This window comes from Trichomycterus rosablanca, chromosome 13, assembly GCF_030014385.1.
Source record: "Trichomycterus rosablanca isolate fTriRos1 chromosome 13, fTriRos1.hap1, whole genome shotgun sequence".
Taxonomy (NCBI): Eukaryota; Metazoa; Chordata; class Actinopteri; order Siluriformes; family Trichomycteridae; genus Trichomycterus; species Trichomycterus rosablanca.
The window spans coordinates 33,299,772-33,320,073 of record NC_086000.1 but is presented as its reverse complement, the minus strand read 5'-3'; the positions used below and the strand labels follow the sequence as shown (position 1 = coordinate 33,320,073).

The 20,302-nt window shown below is 39.7% G+C and overlaps 1 protein-coding gene across 4 annotated transcripts in view; it reads left to right on the top strand.

The window, feature by feature from the left end:
* Positions 1-20,302, top strand: part of nrxn3a (neurexin 3a) — a 383,783-nt gene that overhangs the window by 318,957 nt on the left and 44,524 nt on the right. For 2 of the 4 annotated variants that reach the window (XM_063007913.1, XM_063007912.1), the window contains 2 exons: positions 8,449-8,538; positions 10,830-11,134. In XM_063007913.1, coding sequence (XP_062863983.1) covers positions 8,449-8,538; positions 10,830-11,134 — 395 coding nt within the window. The remainder of the gene's footprint in view (positions 1-8,448; positions 8,539-10,829; positions 11,135-20,302) is intronic. The other 2 variants (XM_063007914.1, XM_063007915.1) reach the window with 1 other exon arrangement.

The window sequence follows — 20,302 nt, the reverse complement described above, 5'->3', positions numbered from 1 at the left end:
ATCCTTACGTTCGCCCATTTTTAGGGCCTTGCTCAAGGGCCCAACAGTAGCAACCTGGCAGTGGTGTGGCTTAAACCAGCGACATTATCTCTACTAGTCCAGTACCTTAACCGCCAGGCTACATTTCTGACCAGGAAAAAATATTTGATACAACTCTTAGATGTCATCACAAGTCGATTCTGCTAGATTTGAACAGGACAGAAGATGTTTCTGCAACACAGCCAGCCATCACTGAGACGGGTATTAACAAGTGCAGACATGAGTGGGTTCACATGGCTTCAGTATCTGGCATTGCACTGAACATGAAGCTCTATTTTTCTCTAATTTAAGCATATACTGTAAATTAAGTCAGGCTTTATTTCCTCTATTGTTTTTTATGTTTATATAAATAGCTAGCAATTTTTTTGGTTTGTTTGTTCTCTGCTATAATTTTTTTATAGTTAATGGTAGTTTTGTGATGTGAAAAAGCTTTTCTGTGCTCTCACACACATTCCAGCGTCTGTTCCGTTATCCACAGACAGAAACCAAGTGTGACTATTGTTTATTATTATTATTTATTTATTTTCCATCAGCTTACAGAATAATTTAGAAAGCTGTCATGTACGACAGAAACATATTGGATTTTCTCCATTGCGTAGGAGGGGAAATGGTAAGTGCTTTTTTTTTTTTAACCAGAGTTACTGGAAACGGCCGGCTGGAAACAATAACAATATTCCGAGGTCCCATGTGGCCAAGGCTGGAAAATCACATTTAATGCTTTAATGTGGATTTCAAGCATAGTGTCTCCTACATGCACATATTTAACATCATCCTACCTCTCTAATTTTACTGAAGAGGTACAGTGTAAGAGCTGAGGATCAGGCTCTCAGTTCACCCTGTCATTAATTTAATAAAGCATGAGGGTTATTACAGGTCTGTTCGGTGGTCTGGAAGGTCACGCTCATTACTGTTGGACTTTTCTAAGTGTCCCTTGTTGAACAAGGATGAACTTATGGCTGGCGTAAACTAATGTTAGATTTTAAGTTAGCAGGTTCTCAAGCTGTGTCCTGGAGGCCATGTGCAGCTTGTGACTATGCAATAGGCCAATTCTCCTATATAATATTGATGTATGTGACACTAATGGTGAGCTTGGGGCCACTGTTGTGGCCCAGCTGATAAGAAGAACCATTACTCTAGCATAGCAGACTTTGATATGGAGAGCCTTTCCAAAAACTTCATATTAATGCTTGTGTTTTGGAATGTGTTGTCTTAACAAGCTCATAGACAAGTGTCCTCATACTTTTGCCCATGAAGTGTTGATATTTATGCTTTTCTGTGTAAATTAAAAAAAAAGACAGTGGGAGGATTTTCTCTGAAGATTTCCTCATATGTGTGCAGCTACCTGCATGATTCCTTTTCTGCAGAACATTTTGACTCGTGGTGTTTATGGAAATGCAGCTATTGCGCTTTCTCTTCACATAATATCTTCTGAGATGAAGGCAGAGGACAAACCTGCACGTATCGCAGCGACCTCCAGATATGAGAAAAACCATATCAAGTCAGCATCTTGGTACATAATGCGCACAGTGTCGACCTCACATCATGTGTAATCAGATGGATCACATCAGTGTCTTCCAGCTCGCTCGCCGAGATGACAAGGAATCACCCGGGGCATCGCGTATGAGCTAAAGGATGCGGCCTGTCTTTTCAGAAGCTGCAGGGGGAGAGCAGATGGAACGGCTCGGTTACGACTCGTCTGTGCGTGAGGATAGAGAAGCGTTCAGCAGTAGAAGGAACTGCTCACGTTACGGAGAATAACAGAACCTGAATACGTTACACACATGAAAACAGCACTCACTGCAGGAAGATTAAAGACTTACTTAGATATGAAACTCACACTCCTCCGAGCCAAATACAATTACACATATCAAATCCAAAATCTCTTGACCTCATAAACCTCTCCGTCGGGGAGCAGAAGATAAGCTTTCAATATCAACTGCTCTTCTAATCCCCAAATTAAAGCAAACCACTGAGGATCCATGGATAAACGCTCCCATTCTTATTGTCGGAGAAGATTCAGGGGGAAGATCCTCAGGAGACGTTTAAGAAGCTCTCCTATGAGACAGCAGCCACTATATATCCAAATATATGTGGACACCCTTCCTAATGATTGAATCCAGGTGTTTAAGGCACACCTACTGCAAACAGGCGTATATACACCGATCAGCCATAAAATTTAAACCACCTCCTTGTTTTTACACTCACTGTCCATTTTATCAGCTCCACTTACCATATAGAAGCACTTTGTAGTTCTACAATTACTGACTGTAGTCCATCTGCTGCCCACAGGGTGCTGTTGGCTGGATATTTTTGTTTGGTGGACTATTCTCAGTCCAGCAGTGACAGTGAGGTGTTTAAAAACTCCATCAGGGGTGCTGTGTCTTATCCACTCATACCAGCACAACACACACTAACACACCACCTGCTCTGTAGTGGTCCTGAGAGAGTCCTGACCATTGAAGAACAGCATGAAAGGGGGGTAACAAAGCATGCAGAGAAACAGATGGACTACAGTCAGTAATTGTAGAACTACAAAGTGCTTCTATATGGTAAGTGGAGTTGAAAATGGGCAATGTGTGTAGAAACAAGGAGGTGGTTTTAATGTTATGGCTGATCTGTGTATATGCTATAACAATTTGGCACAAATTTAGGAAAGGGCCCCACTGTGTCTATGTGCATGAAGTGGGGTGTGAAGTAACAAATCGGAGTTTAAAGCAGGTTTTGTGGTAGTTATAGTTGGAAAGATAACATAAAGCTCACTATATTTAATACTATTTGTTTTTTAAATGAGATGTCTAACAAGCTCATGGTGAGGCGTCCAGATACTTTTGACCATATAATGTACTTAATGCACATAACCTTACATGTAGGTATATGGAATCTTCATTCCAATTGAGCTGTCAGTCGCATTATTATAGTTTTGTTGGGCTTCATGTAACAGTTTCTAGACATTCTATACATTTCAGATGAGAAGCTCCTCTCTACTCTCCACTCAGTCGGTGGTTAACCCGTTTCAGTATAGTCCTGTTTTATTTAAATAAAATAGAATTTTCGGTGGTTCTGCGGTGCCCCTCGGACACATTTTAAAAAGCGCAGTATCGCAGCAGGACCCTTATTGCCTGGCAGTGCATGATCTTGTGGCTGTGTTAAAACTTTCAGTTTCAAAGAGACCGACTCGTATCCTCAGGAGTCTGCGTCAGTGTCAGGCCCTTCATGTGGATCAAAGAAGGAGCCCCGAGAACATGCCTGAGAACTGAACTTTCATCCAGTCTGGGATGGAAAGTGTAGCTTCATTTGGAGGTACAAAAAAACTCCTTGTGTTGAATTATCTATTCTAAATCAGCAGCTTGTTCAGTTGGTTTGAAGCAAACGTTAGCATAAACGATGATCTGAGCTAGCTGTAGTGGGCTCTGTAAGGAGGTGGGTTTTAGACAGGGGCCCCCGGGGAGAACGGCTGTGGAGTTGATGAAGGGTGGAGAAGCAGGACTGAAGCAGGTGTTGGAAATGGTATTTTTAGGGAATCATTGGTCTGGATCACAGTAAGTATGAGGGTCAGAAAATAAATAGTTCAGCATTTTTGCATCTGTAGTGTGTGTGTGTGTGTGTGTGAGTATTAACAACACAAGTCTCTCTCTCTCTCGCTCTCTCTCTCTCTCTCTCGCTCTCTCTAGGACATTTACATAGGTAGACAGAGTGTACTGTTTCTACCTAAGTAAATATCCTAATCTGTACATAGTCACTTTACACACACACACACACACACACACACACCTGTACATTCTTTTATTTTGCAATTCCTACTTTGGCTTTACAGATCAATTTACACAAAGTCTACTGGTTTAATCCTTTTTTTTTATATCTTTTTGAATCTGTATATACATACATTGATCAGGCATAACATTATGACCACCTTCTTAATATTGTGGTCCCCCTTTTGCTGCCAAAACAGCCCTGACCTGTCGAGGCATGGACTCCACTAGACCCCTCAAGGTGTGCTGTGTTATCCGGCACCAAGATGTTGGCAGCAGATCCTTTAACTCCTTTAAGTTGCGAGGTGGGGCCTCCATGGATCGGACTTGTTTGTCCAGCACATCCACAGATGCTCAACTGGATTGAGATCTGGGGAATTTGGAGGTCAAGTCAACACCTCAAACTGGTTGTTGTGCTCCTCAAACCATTCCTGAACTATTTTTGCTTTGTGGCAGGGCGCATTATCCTGCTGAAAGAGGCCACAGCCATCAGGGAATGCAGTTTCCATGAAAGGGTAAACATGGTCTGCAACAATGCTTAGGTAGGTGGCACGTGTCAAAGTAACATCCACATGGGTGGCAGGACCCAAGGTTTCCCAGCAGAACATTGCCCAAAGCATCCTGGTGCCATGTGTTCCCCTGGTAAGGGACACGCGCACACCCGGCGCCATCCACGTGATGTGAAAGAAAACGTGATTCATCAGACCAGGCCGCCTTCTTCCATTGCTCCGTGGTCCAGTTCTGATGCTCACGTGTACATTGTTGGTGCTTTCAGCGGTGGACAGGTGTCAGCATGGGCTATGCAGCAACAAACTAAATACAAAATAAATACTGAATTGGCTAAAATGATCACGTACACACTTAAAAACCTTGTAAACTGTGCTTTGCAAATGTAGATTGGCTTAGAAAACTATTTAGTGCCTCCTGCCTTCCTACAGACGAGGGGACACTCAGGAGACTGTGTGTGTGTTTGCTATTTGCTCTAACGTTTGAAGTAGGAGTGGGTGGAGGAACAGGAAAGGTAGCAGCTAGCCATGAATAATGAAAACAGACAGGGAATGACATCAACCATGATAGTGCACTAGAATCATCCGTGTATATAAGTGTGAAGAGGGAAATGAAAGAAAAACTGAAAAGAAAAGAAAAAAGAAACAGATAGATGACGAGAGAGAGAGGTCATGACACCTGCATGCTGTGATGGTGATGAGTGACCTAACTGCTCTCACCGTCTGCTCTCTCTTTCCCCCTCAGATCAGTGCTCTCACACTCAGCCTGAACCCTCCTCACATGCTACACATGCCCTATTAATTCCTATTACTGTAGCTTCCTGAGACAAGCCATGCAGTCTGATCATTAAAGACCTGCCTGCTTAGTGCTCCGGTCCGTCTACCAGCACACACTGACCCACCTCTGACCGCTCACATTGACCTTATTTGCCAGTTTTCTTGTCCTGCTCAAAGCGTTTTGTCTTTATGTGTCTGACTTTACATTATTAAAAAAATACAACAACCAGTAAACTGGTACATGTAAAACATTACAAATTACATACATTAATTAATTAATGACATATACACACACACTGTGACACATAATTACTCATATATATACAGTACAGGCCAAAAGTTTGGACACACCTTCTCATTCCTGTGGTTTTTCTTAATTTTTTTTTTTATTTTCTACATTGTAGATTAATACTAAAGACATCCAAACTATGAAGAAACACATATGGAATTATGTAGTAAACAAAAAAGTGTTAAACAAACCAGAATATGTTTTATATTTTAGATTCTTTAAAGTAGCCATCTTTTGCTTTAATGACAGATTTGCACACTCTTTGAAATTTTCTCAACCAGCTTTATTAGGTTTCCACCTGGAATGGTTTTCAATGAATGTTTGTGCCTTGTCTAGAGTGAATTTTTGGAATTTGTTGCTTTTTTAATGTGTTTGAGACCATCAGTTGGGTTGTGCAGAGGTAGAGTTGGTAAAATATAAAACATATTCTGGTTTGTTTAACACTTTTTGGTTCACTACATAATTCTTCATAGTTTGGATGTCTTCAGTATTAATCTACAATGTAGAAAATAAAAATAATCAAGAAAAAACATTGAAGAGAAGGTGTGTCCAAACTTTTGGCTGGTGTGTCCAAACTTTTGGCCTGTACTGTATATATATATATATATACAGTGGGGTCAAAAAGTATTTTGTCTCTCATAGTTGAAATGTACCTATGATGAAAATTACAGACCTCTCTCATCTTTCTAAGTAGGAGAACTTGCACAATCAGTGGCCGACTAAATACTTTTTGGCCCCACTGTATATATACATATATACAGTATATATATACAGTATATACTGTATATATATACACACACACATGAACATGCACTCACACACACACGACCACACACAAAACCTACACAGTCTTGTTCCCTAGACTTTGACAACTTCAATACATACAACTACTGTGTAATATAGTGACTATATTACTTGCATCTTTGCACAATATTGCATTTGTGCACCTTACTGTTTTATATCTCTGCTGCTATAAAAGCCTGCTAACTGTATATCAGGATATGTTTTTGCTTATCATTTACTCAGTACCATGTACTGGCCAACACTACACTTTCTCAATTACTTTAAGATTAGAAATGTTTCTTGTGTCACTCAGGTGGCGCAGTGGTAAAAACACATGCTAGAACACCAGAGCTGGTATCTCAAATACATCATATCGAGTCTCAGCTCTGCCTGTCGACTGGACTAAGCAGCCACATGAACAACGATTGGCCTGTTGTTCAGATAGGGGTGGGATATTAAGCCGGTTAGGGACTCTGCTGGCTGGCTCTCCGTACACAGTGCGGATCCACATATGCACTTGTCAAGTGTAGGTGACAAGATGCATACGGCTGCTGCCTACGTGTCGGAGAGGGTGTGGGTTAGCTTCGTTCTCCTCAATCACAGCAGGGGTCGGTATTGGTGGAGAGGAACCATGACACAATCGGGCAATTGGACGCGCTGAAGTCGGGAGAAAAAAGGGAGAAAATGCATAAACAAAATTTAAAAAATGTTTCTTGTATTTATGGTAGGTCTTTGTATTTATTGTACTGTTTTTATCTGCACTGTGTATATTGTATTGTTGTGCTCTGTGTTGCACCCTGATCCTGCAGGAACCTTGTTTCGTTTCAGTGTGCACTTGTATATAGCTGAAAAGACAATAAAGCCTCTCTTGAACTCTTGAAATGATCATGTTGAATATACTGTAGACCATTTTGTTTACTACTAAAAAACTTGGGGTCCCACACAGCATGAAGGTTCTGGGGACCAGGGTTTACCAATTGTCTCTAGCTGCCGCAAAGAGTTACGCAAGTTATACCTTGGTCCATGTGGATGTTCTCCAAATATTGTGGTTTCCTCCAACTCATCAAAACATTCAAAAGGGGCGCTCACGGGGTGCAGCGGTAAAACTAGCTAGAACACCAGACCTGACATCATCGGTTAAAATCTCAGCTCTGCTACCCGGCTAGCTAAGAGCCTACACGAACAATGATTGGCTTGTTGTTCAGGGGGGGTACAATTATGACTTCTGCTGGTTGATTGATAGCGCCTGCACAGAGACGAGGGATAATGTGATCAGGGTGTGTCTCTCAGTACAAAAAGCTGATCCACATGTAAACTCGCCTCATGCAGGTGAAAGGAAACAGTCAGCTACTGCACACGTGTTGGAGGGGGTGTGAGTGGAGGTCAGCAACAGTATAGAGGAAGGGTAGTTGGATACGACTAGATTAAAATATTCAAAATATAGACTGTCTGCTCTTAATTACTCCTAGGTATAAATAAATTGGTGTGTGTTGCACTTTTATGGATTGCCCCCCTCTTCTGAATGTATTCCCACCTTGCACTTATTGTAACTCATTAAATGAGAATGACTGGATAAGTGATTTGAAATTCCATCACCTAAATCAGCATGAAGGATATATTTGAAATGTCTACCAAATTTCTAGCCATCTTTTAATTTGGCCAACTAAAATGAAGGCTATTGGCAAACTTGGCTTTATGTATTAACCCTACGTCCAACATTCACCTGATCCACACAGGTTTGGAAACCAAAAGCAGTTGCTGTTCGGTCTGCACATGTTCAGTTTCTGATGTTGAACCTTGATCTGCTGTTTCTGTGTTTTACTATGTTAAGTTAAATGCAATAATGACATAACTTTAAACTATCAATGTAAACTGTTTGACATAAACAACATCAAATAAGCTTGATAAAAGTTTTGATAAAAGTACATTCATGAATGTTTTGTCCTGGATAATTAGCAAATTACAGCAAATGATGTTTAATTGACTTTTATACATCTAAATCATTTCAGACAGGAGTTTGAGCTGCTGGTGTTCATTATGCATCTATTTATTTTAGTTTGGTCTCAGATCAATGAGAGCACTTTAATAATTCTAATACAGTTAGAGGATGATGATGATAAGCCTCTTGTTCCAGTTCGAATGAAGGCCAGCAGAATTTAATCAACTCATAACAAGCTCAAATAAAGCATAAATCAATTTGTCTAAATATTTTCTAAACATATTTAAACATCTTCTTAAATACTGACAGTACATGAATAATTGATTTCCATTACTGAGTTTTAAAGCTCTCTTTTAAACTTTAAAGGCAACAACGATAATGAGAGGTTGCAAATGGCAAATAAGAAAATCCCATTCAAATATCACCGGCCTGTAGATGAGTGGCTACAAGAGAAAGGTAACTGCCGCTATTCTTTAACCTTCATACTGCCATGTAAATATTCCATCAATAATTCAGCTCATATTAACTAATTTAAACTTTCTTTAATTTTATTATATTTTACTTTTTTATGTTTTAAACAATGCATGTGCATTTATGTTGCCAGGCCCTACAATACTAGAGTTTTGTGTGTGTAAAAATGTCAGAAAATTTGAAAACACCTTAGAAAATAAATGAATTTGCAATAATAATAATTGAGAATGTAAAATGCAGGTGGAGTGAATGCAAAAACATGGATTTAGCATTACAGTATAATTTACCAAACCTGGAATTAAGAGAAAGCCAATTGCCTATTTAAATTAATAAAAAAAATTAATAGTAAACATGGCTGCTAGTATTGTCTACTCTTAAACTGCATACTAAACATATATTACACATAATGTTAAAAAAAGAAACTGTGCCGCTCAGGTGGCACAGCTGTAAAAACAACCTCTGCTGGCTGATTGATGGTGCCTGCACAGAGATGGGAAAAGAGTGCCACCAGGGTGTGTCTCTCCGTACACTGTGCTGATCCGCATATGCACTCGTCAAAGTATAGGTGATAAGATGCATACGGCTGCTGCCCACGTGTCAGAAGGGGCGTGGGTTAGCTTCGTTCTCCTCAATCAGAGCCGGGGTCGGCATTGGTGGAGAGGAAGAATGACGCAATCGGGCAGTTGGATAAAAAAAGGGGAGAAAAAGGGAGAAAATGCATAAACAAAATAAAAAAGAAACTGTGCTTGATGAAGGAATTAAAGCAGTTAGTATTTAGTATGCAGTTTGGGACAAAGCCATTGTGGTGTGAAGTACATTGAGAATACAAAGACGTCAAGAACATCATTTATTTTTATTGGGTCAAATCTGTTCTCAATAAAGCCACAAGAACAGAGACAAAACTATTGTTAGGAAAGTAACCTTAGTTCCTGTTCTGCTATTTTTTTATTTCTTTTTTACCCAAAGTTGATATTTTTAATAATGTCTGACATTGTTCACTTTTTAGTCTCAGATTTAATTTCTGTCAACCTGAACTCATGACACTTAACCAATGCCAAGTCAAATCTCACTTAAATATTGTTTTCTTTACATTCATCACTCACGAGATGTCATACATGCATCTATAGAACTGCATATATAACTGATTATTCTTTAATTAAAAATGATTCATAAACTGTACAAAAGACAAAACACAACACATATAATCTTTAAAATGCATATAAATGTTTTATAAAATCATTGTAAACCTTTCTAAAATATCATAACACCTTAAATTGTCTGAATCTTTCATGTATGCTTTATGTTGGAGATACGCGGCTGCTTTGAGTTTTCTTTTATTATTATTTGAACCATGATTATTAATTCTTTTTATTTTGTTGTAATAACCATGCATTATGTTGGTGTTTTTTTTCGGCATGTAACATTTAGGGATGTAACGATACACTCTACCCACGATGCGATGCGATTTACGATACTGTTTTCTTTTTTTATTTCTCTTTAAAAATAAAATTAAATACTGTATTTGTAATTATCTTTATTTATTTATTTAAATAATGAATGCCCTTTTATTTCTGAGGTAGGTACAAACTATGCAAAACAATTTTGAATTAAGCCCGATTTGGCTGAAAAACCCCAAATCTGGCAACCAGGCGTATAGCGCCAGTGACGTCAACCAGACGAGGTGTATAGTGCCAGTGCCCTCTGCTGTTTGAAGTGAATATCGATTCATTTCACAAGTCAAATCGATTTGAATCGTGGAATTTCTGCATCGGTTATTAACTGTCTTGTGGTGCATCATTACATCCCTAGTATCATTTATATTCACTGATGTGCAGTCAGACAGTCGTAATCTCTATTTCCTTTTGGAAGTTGCATGTCTGCAGGGATACTTCAGTAATGCAGTTAAATGTTCCACAGTGTTCGTAGTGATGTAGCCTATTTAAGTCATTCTTTTAATTCCCTGCTTCCTATAATCCCTGTTTATAACATGACCTTTCAGTTTTACACATCCCATCATTTGACATTTTGTGAGGTGACCTAGTTTAAAACAATTAAACTGTTTTGTTCTCTCTCTCTCTCTCTCTCTCTCTCTCTCTCTCTCTCTCTCTCTCTCTCTCTCTCTCTCTCTCTCTCTCTCTCTCTCTCTCTCTCTCTCTCTCCCTCTCTCCCTCTCTCCCTCTCTCCCTAAGTTATAATGCTGTGTTAGTAAAATGTATAGAGTACAGTTCTGACCTGATCTTTTTCTGTCCGAATGTCCCCCCCTGCTCTCGTCTCAGGACGCCAGTTAACGATCTTCAACACACAGGCCACTATCTCCATTGGGGGCAGAGACCGCAAGAGGCCGTTTCAGGGTCAGCTCTCAGGTCTCTACTATAACGGCCTCAAGGTGCTCAACATGGCTGCTCAGGGCAACCCCAACATCCGCATCAATGGCAGCGTGCGCCTTGTGGGGGATGTGCCCGCCTCTGGGTCGGCCCGCACCACGGCCATGCCCCCGGAGATGTCCACCACGTTCATCGAAACCACCACCACCATGTCCACCACTACCACCAGAAAACACCGCTCACCACCTACAATATCGGTACTGCACCAACATCTCTGTTCTGCTAGACTCTGATAACAAAATAATTTTTTAATACAGCGACACCTGTCTTCATTATAAACTTGTAACAGAGATATATTTTATTTTAATAGCATTTGTTTTAGAAAACAGACATCCAACAAGCTCATGGTCAGGTGTCCAAATACTTTTGGTAATATAGTGTAACTGTGACGGGCCGAAACAAAGCATACATGTATATATATTTTTTTTAACATGAAAAATTGCACATCTGTAATTTCAATTATACACAAATTTAGGGTGGAAGAGGTTTTAGGGGGGCAATATTAATGCCTCACATTGTTAAGGTATTATTATCCCAATTTATTCTAGATTATTTAGATTTTGAGAAAGAATATAGATGGTTAAAGGTTTCACTGGCTGAGCAGTTTCTGTCTTTCATTTTTAATACATTTATTAAGGTTAGTGTGCCATACTGACCAAGGTGAAATGGAAAAAAACAACAAAAGAAAGGTGAAACAGGACAAAAATGGCTGGGTAACATTCAATCATTTAGTTAGTTTGACCTTTAATAGTAGATAGCAGGTCAGCTATTACACACACACACACACACACACACACACACACACACACACACACACACACACCCCTCAAATGTTTATTTTTAAACTAAACCGGATCCTAAAACAATTTTTTCGTGTGTCCAGTATAAAAGGTAAGAGAGGAACATTTAAGCTGGCACCGTACCACCACGCACCAGCGATCCCACATAACAAGAAGGCAAATTAGGAATTCATTGTGAAGAATGAATATGCAAATAAGCTGTTTTTGCGAGCCATCACATAGCCAGGTGTGCGTGAATGATTGTCAAGCAGCATGCAAATCACTGGCTGCACTTGTCAAACAAGCCAGGTGTCCACCATCATGTTTCAGAGAGGTGAAGAACTTCACGAATACCATCACAAAGTCTCTAATCATCCTCGTTTCTTAAGTGAAAACACATAACACTCGCAGACCGCGGCGGTTTGTTTACATTTATATGACAGGATGCTGTGTGTTACATCTGTAAGGATTCATTCTGGTCTTATAAACCAGTAGAAACCAGTGCGGGTTTGTTTAAATCTGATGAGACAGGGCTTTTTATAAGCATCGTGGGATGAATGAAGCTGGCTGGCTTGATATTAAAGCCATCTATCTGTGAGGTGATGTGTGTGACATGGTCTATAAAGGAGGACATTTATATCTACAGCTGACCTGAGAGAGCAGTCAGAAACCTTAGATCAGGACTATAGTACGACTCCGGCCACTGTCAAGGGTGGAAACATTTGTGCTCCTCACCATTTACAGCGGAATAACACAATCACGGAACGAGGATTTGAATCTGACTCATTTATTAAGTGACTCATTTTTTTAGATTTAGATTAAAAATGCTACAACATGGGATGCTCAGGTGGGGCACCGGTAAATTACGCTAACCCACTACTACTGGGATCTAACTCGGCTGGTGCAGGTGAAAAAATGCAGTCGGCTACTGTACACGTATCGGAGGGGACGTGTGTCAATTCGCTCTCCTCAATCGGGGCGGGGGTCAGCACCAGTAGAGAGGAAGCATAATGTAAATTGGGTAAAAATTAGACGTGCAAAAAAATCAGGAGAAAAAGGGAGAAAATGCATTAAAAAACTGTAATTATGATCTGCACATTAGTACAAAAGCATTAAAAGAATCAAAGTGCAGTCAAGACTTTTTTTTCCACTTTAACTTTCTACTGTGGTGTTTTAAAAATCAACTTTTAATGGTGTAATCGTAAACTGTACTCTGTGTGTTTACGTTTAATGAGAACGTTGATTAGCTATTTTACCTGGAAAGAGCAGTTTAATTAAGTTCTCTAGGTGCTTTCAGTTAATCTTAAAGACATCAGTGTTTGAATGTGCTGTCATTAGATCCCAGAGTGCATGTTGAGCACATTTTCCTCAGGACATGCTGCTGTCACTGGAGCGCAAAGCCTGATGATGGATAAGGAGCATCAGACAGATGACAGCTCCTCTCGACCCTTCGGCCAGAGAAACATGGATAGGGACTTGTTGTATTTATAGAGCTTACTATTCATTCTGTCCTCTGTCTGTCCAGATCCTTTAACCATAAACTGCAAGCTTTACTGTCGGTAGGATTTTTTTTTCTAAATGTTTTGAAAAGTGACTCAGTGCCTTGATGTTTAAAATAGAATCTAACAGCTAAACGTGACTTTTAATAGACACATTATGTTTTAATTCTCACTGCTTATTCAATTCTATTTCATTTCTTTACAGAACAAAAAGTGCTACATTAAAGCTAAGAGGCTATTGGCTATTTACCACAAAAGTGCTTAACCTTTATCCTTCCAATAAAAATTTTAAATATTTATTAACCTCCAACTCACTACAGAACAATCCATGCTGGTCGTGTAGCCAAATCAACTCAGATTCATTTATTTTTCCTCTATGCTTTTACGCTGCACATCAGCGCACAAACAACGTTGATCACTTGATTATTGTTGACGTGCATTTTTAGACGTAGTATAGTTAAACCCCTCGTCACTTCTCACGTTTGTTTTCGTGACAAAACGTAGTTTGGGAGAATAGACAGACTCATCTGCGATTCCTCCTGATGATAGATGGTGTAGTTTGAAACCCCCTATCGCCGATCAGTCGTGTAGTGTGAAAACCACATAGACTGAAAAGCCTCCCGAGTGCAAGAGATGAAGTTGTGTAGTGTGAAGTCATGAAGTGTGAACCTGGCATTAAACGTCAAACTAGACACTGCTACCATAATTTGATTAAGCTTCATCATCTGTTAAAGTGTGTATAAATTTTTCAGATTATAATCTTTGCGAGAACATTCATTCATTTCATTTTCATTTTCATCATTTAGCAGACGCTTTTATCCAAAGCGACTTACACAATGATCTGAACACGATGAGCAGTTGAGGGTTAAGGGCCTTGCTCAGGGACCCAACAGTGGCAACTTGGTGGTGGCGGGGCTTGAACCGGCAACCTTCTGTTTACTAGTCCAGTACCTTAACCACTGAGCTATCACTGCCCTACAGTGAACAATTATAATATATAATAAGAACAATTATAATAAACTAAAATGAATTTCGGTACTTTTCAAAAATGGAGAAATTGCGAAACCCCCAAATGTATTTGGCAAAACTTATAAACTTTAAACATTATTCCTGACATTGCTACCATAATTCAATTTAAATGTTCGATTAAACATCTCTGAAAGTGTGTATTTATTTTTCCATTGATGTGAGGACATTATTCTCTGATTGGATCTGCCTCTCCTCTAAACCTTTCAGTCTGATAGATTTGAAAAGCATGCCGATTAGATTAAGATTGAATGACTTTTCTGAAGGTTGCAGTACAGACAGACCTACTTCCTCCTTGACAAAAGGAATATTTTTCACCACTTTCAGAAATGTTTGGGCTCACGGACACTCAAACATCGTCTTTAAAAAACAGGAACTGTGTCCTCAAACATTTGACTGGCAGTATATGGAGCTAAGTACAGCGTGGAAATGGAGATTTCCAACCGCCTCAGACCTGAAGTTGACCGTGTCTGACTCTAAAACTGCAGCTGCTCAGTCAAGCATCCACCACATTCCAGTCTGATCATGACAGGAAAATGACATGCAAATCTGGTGGACACGCGAAATGCAAGCTGCTGCCTGGAGCCTCAACACAAACACACACAGTCTGATAAAAAAAAATAAAGTCGCTTTATTGTTTCCAGCCACATGGAGTGTCATCTGCTACAGACAAAAAGATTATGCAAATACATTTATATCTAACTGGCTTCAAAAATAATGAATCACTTTTTAATGAATGGTCATATAGGGCACGACTGGTTCTACAAGAATATTACGTTATACACCGATATAACATTAAAACCACCTCCTTGTTTCTACACTCACTGTCCATTTTATCAGCTCCACTTACCATATAGAAGCACTTTGTAGTTCTACAATTACTGACTGTAGTCCATCTGTTTCTCTGCATGCTTTGTTAGCCCCCTTTTACTCTGTTCTTCAATGGTCAGGACTCTCCCAGAACCACTACAGAGCAGGTATTATTTAGGTGGTGGATCATTCTCAGCACTGCAGTGACACTGACATGGTGGTGGTGTGTTAGTGTATGTTGTTCTGAGAATGATCCACCACCTAAATAATACCTGTTCTGTGGTGGTCCTGTGGGGCTCCTGACCATCGAAGAACAGCATGAAAGCAGGCCAAAAAAGTATGTAAAGAAATAGATGGACTACAGTTAGTAATTGTAAAACTACAAAGTGCTTGTATATGGTAAGTGGAGCTGATTAAATGGACAGTGTGTGTAGAAACAAGGTGGTGGTTTTAATGCTATGGCTGATCGGTGTACACTCTGTAGTGAACACACACAGTAAAGAGGAATCTAATTGAGATTTAATACAATTAAAAAGGGGCTGAAGGGGCTAGATAAAACATGCTAGCTCGACAGAGCTGACATCTTGAACTTGCAAGGTTGAATCTCAGCTCTGCTACCAGCAGGCTGGGAACTTACATGGACAATGATTATCTCGTCTGAAGGGTGGGACCGCCTGAGGGTTATTACATCATGACTGCTTCAATTGTGACCTCTGCTGGCTGATTGATGGCACCTGCACAATGAGACAGTGTGTAATAGAGACTGGTGCACGAAACACGATACAGATCTCCACCCTCTTTGTGTAGGTGAGAAGAAGTTTTTGAATGAGTACTTCAGCCACATACAACTGCGAACAAGTGTAATAAATCAGTTATGCAATGGAAATAATATGCTTCCAACTTGCAGCAACAGTTTAGGGAAGGTTCTTTCCTGTTCCAGCATGACTGTACCCCTGTGCCCAAAGCAAGCTCTATAGAGACATGAAAAAAAGCCTGGTTTAAAGAAACTCCTGTGTCTTTCACATAATCCTGACCTCAGCCCCACTGAACTGTTCTGGAATGAACTGGAACATCAATTGAGGCCTTATTGACCTACATCAGTGGCCAACCATACAAATGCTCTTTTGATTGAATGGCTACAAATACTTCAATGTCTTGTGAGAAGTCTTCTCAGAAGAGTGGCTGTTGTTAAAGCTGAAATGATCACCACGTAGAGGTCACTTACTTTTAACACCAATTGTGTGCTTACCTCCTCTCCTACACTTGATCTTAGCCAAAAGGCCGAGAATCGATGCTGACCTTCACTCCTGACCAAGGAGGCCACAACTAATCGATATGTGTGAAGTAGCCAGCCGCTTCTATTTACCCACACGAAGCGGAGTCACATGTAGATCTGTATCGTGCACCAGTCTCCATTACACATCTTCTATTCAGCCAGCAGAGGTCGTAATTGCAGCGATTGTCACGATGTAACACCCTCAGGTGGCCCCACTTTTCAGACGAGCCAACTGTTGTTGCATTTGGCCTGATGGTAGCAGAGCTGAGATTCAAACTTGCAAGTTCAGGATGTCTGCTCTGTTGTGCTAGCATGTTTTACCTAGCCCCTCCAGGCCTAAATAATAATATGATATCCTTTATTTGTCATATATACATATACAGATGTACAGTACAATGAAATTCTTTCTTCGCATATCCCAGCTTGTTTGGAAGTTGGGGTCAGAGTGCAGGGTCAGCTATCTTATGGCACCCCCGGAGCAGACAGGGTTAACAATGGCTGCATAGCAGAGCCTGGATTTGAACCGCCGATCTTCCGGTTGATAGCCCAAAGCTCTACCCACCAGGCTACCACTGTCCCAAAATATGCGAGCTGCGCTCTGCCCACTACGCTACTCAAACAGCGGTTATAAAATTCAGTTGCCTTCCTATTTACTGTTTGTGCTCACTACAGCGTGTATAACAAATAAATGTCCTTGTAGAATCAGTTGTGCCCTATATGACCAGATTCATCCATTAAGTGATTCACAGTTTTTTTTGTTATTAATTTAACATAGTTACTTATAAAGCCAGTTAAAAACAAGGTGACCTTTCCCCCCACACACACACGCTGAATCTTATCTTATAACGTTATTATGTGATTGTTCGATGACTAATGTGCAGTTTTTGCGTGTGAAAGTGGGAGCGTTTCATTACATCTCATTTAGTGAGTCACTACACTTGCGTAGTTGAAGATTTAACAGGGGATACACAGCATGCACCCGCGATCATAGTGTTTTCCCTTTCTTATACTTCCTCCTACATAAATACATAAATACACAAATTGATACTCTCCATGACTACTTCTGGTCTTCAGCATGCATCTAATCGTCCTTATAATTTAAGTGGCTATGAAGTAGAAGCAGTTATTTCAGTAATATAAAATGATGGTACGACATTCAGTAATATGAGTGATCATATGAGCGCACAATATGGTGCAGTTTCTCTCCCTCTGCCTGGAGGGAGGATCGGGCCCCCGCTGCAGTCGAATTGGCAGGAGGATTCTCATTAAGACTTAGCAGCCTGGTAGGTCAATATGCTGCCGGTCGTGTTTGTATTCGCATCTTAATTTGTGCAAACAGGATCAGTAAACAAGCTGTCTGTTACAGTCGGGGAAGTAATTTAATTGTTGCGCCGCAGTCCCACATATTACGTCGGGACTTGTGGAAATGGGCCTATTTATATTTATGGTTTGATTGGCTGGGTTAGATCAGAGCTTGTTTGGGGATTCTGCTAGGGTTGCAGCTCCATTAATCAAGGGCATAAAGAGATGCAGAAACATCTACTCCAAAGCACTGATCTCTAACAGTGCACGTGTTCAGAGACTGATCTCCCCCATGGTGACGAACCGGAGAGAAAACAAACTTTCCCAGAATGCAGATCTCCAGGGAATTGGAACCAAAAATATGCAGGTTTTAAGGAACAAATAACAAACAACAAACTGACTGGCATGATGACAGAGACTGAGAGAACTTTTCTGCCAACATACACTGATCAGGCACAACATTATGACCACCTTCCTAATATTGTGTTGGTCCCCCTTTTGCTGCCAAAACAGCCCTGCAACTGTGATGCTCTGTGTATTCTGACACCCTTCTATCAGAACCAGCATTAACTTTTTCAGCAATTTGATCTACAGTAGCTCATCTGTTGGATCGGACCACACGAGCCAGCCTTTGCTCCCCACGTGCATCAATGAGCCTTGGCCACCCATGACCCGGTCGCTGGTTTACCACTGTTCCTTCCTTGGACCACTTTTGATAGACCGGGAACACCCCACAAGAGCTGCAGTTTTGGAGATGCTCTGACCCAGTCGTCTGGCCATCACAATTTGGCCCTTGTCAAACTCAAATCCTCACGCTCGCCCATTTTTCCTGCTTCTAACATCAACTTTGAGGATAAAATGTTCACTCGCTGCCTAATATATCCCCCCCCACTAACAGGTGCCGTGATAAAGAGATTATCAGTGTTATTCACTTCACCTGTCAGTGGTCATAATGTTCTGCCTAATCGGTAAATTTCAAATAGAAACACAACAGGGTGATACCCCCTCAAATACAGATATTTTTAACCATTTTGGAAAAGACAAGGTGGTCATTAGTAAGTGTTGCTCTAATGTTACCATCAGCTAACGTTGCTGTTAGCATGCTTTATTAGCAGGGATGTAACGATACACTCTACCCATGATGCGATACGATTCACGATACTGGGTTTACGATACGATTTTTTCCCCGATTTTTTTAAACAAAATGAAATTGAAGACAAATTATGACAAAGTTTCTATTTATTATTTCTCTTTAAAAATAAATAAAATACTGTATTTATTATAAAATTATCTTTTATTTATGTTAATAATGAATGCCCTTTTATTTCTGAGGTAGGTACAAACTATGCCAAATAATGCTTATTGTGTAAAAAAACTTAAATGAAATTTTAAAACAAATCCAACATTATATAAATAAATGAATAATACAAATAAAGAAAGTACCCTCACATAAATAAATAAACTTTGTGAAGTGCCGTCAACCAGGCGAGGTGAATAGCGTCAGTGCCCTCTGCTGTTTAAAGTGAATATCGATTCATCTTAAATGAATATCCGATTTGAATCGTGGCACATGTGCACCGATTTTTAACTGTCTTGTGGTGTGTTGTTACATCCCTATATATTAGTGCACCAAAGAGATCCACTTCAACTGCTTTCCTTGATGGATCTGACCAGCTCAGGCAAGGGTTTGATATTCTGATTAAAACTGAAGTAAAATAAAGTAACATAGGCTCTGAAACTGGACTACTGAAGGTAGAGTTTAATCTTTGTACATTCTGTACAAAATTATATACATTCTGTACAAAATTATATACATTTCAAACCTATTTAAGGCGCATAATAATACCATAATGACCTCTGCTGTACCTTTAAGGGTAGTATGAGCATTTTTGTACCTAGGAGAAAATTTACATGTATAGAGTATTTAAACAGATAGTGTAATATTAGATAGAGGAATTAAAATCAGTGAAGTCAAATTTATTAGTCTTTATAATAATGAAGTCTAGCACAACAATATTTTAATGGAGCCTAATTAATCATGGATGTAGAACGTAAGAAAAATTACAAGACAAAAGGCATGTTAAGTTCAGCCTGGATTCACCACTGGTGTACAAATGCAGGAGTTTCACTGGAAATGTAAAACCACTTAATAATAGTGTACTTAAAAGTGTACAATATAAAGTAAGTGGTAGCATAAGAGACCTAACAGCCACTTTTAAGATGTAATCTGGCACTATATCTGAGATCATTAATCACTTAAAAAAAGCCCATTTAGGAGAGCGATATCTTTATTTAGCTACAAAAGGAACTATCAGTATAATACTGAGGTGTTGGATACAAAGTGAGAACAAAGTGAGGTACGTTTCAGGATTTAAACCTCTACCGTAACTACAGTGGTGTCCTCAAAAGTACATCTTTTGTACCTTTAGTCGGAGGTCTCAAAGGATCCAGTGTACCTTTAAACCCAATTACAAGTACAAACTTGATCTTTAAGGGCTACTGTTATATCATTGGAGGGCACTTTTACACATTTACATTTTTGGTGCCTTGGGAAGCAAAATGAACTTGTACAGAACCTTTAAAATGACTGTGTATTTTTACATGGAGATTAAAATCCATTGGGCTTAAGTTCATTACCATTAATATTGTTGAAGCTGTAAAAATGCTACAACT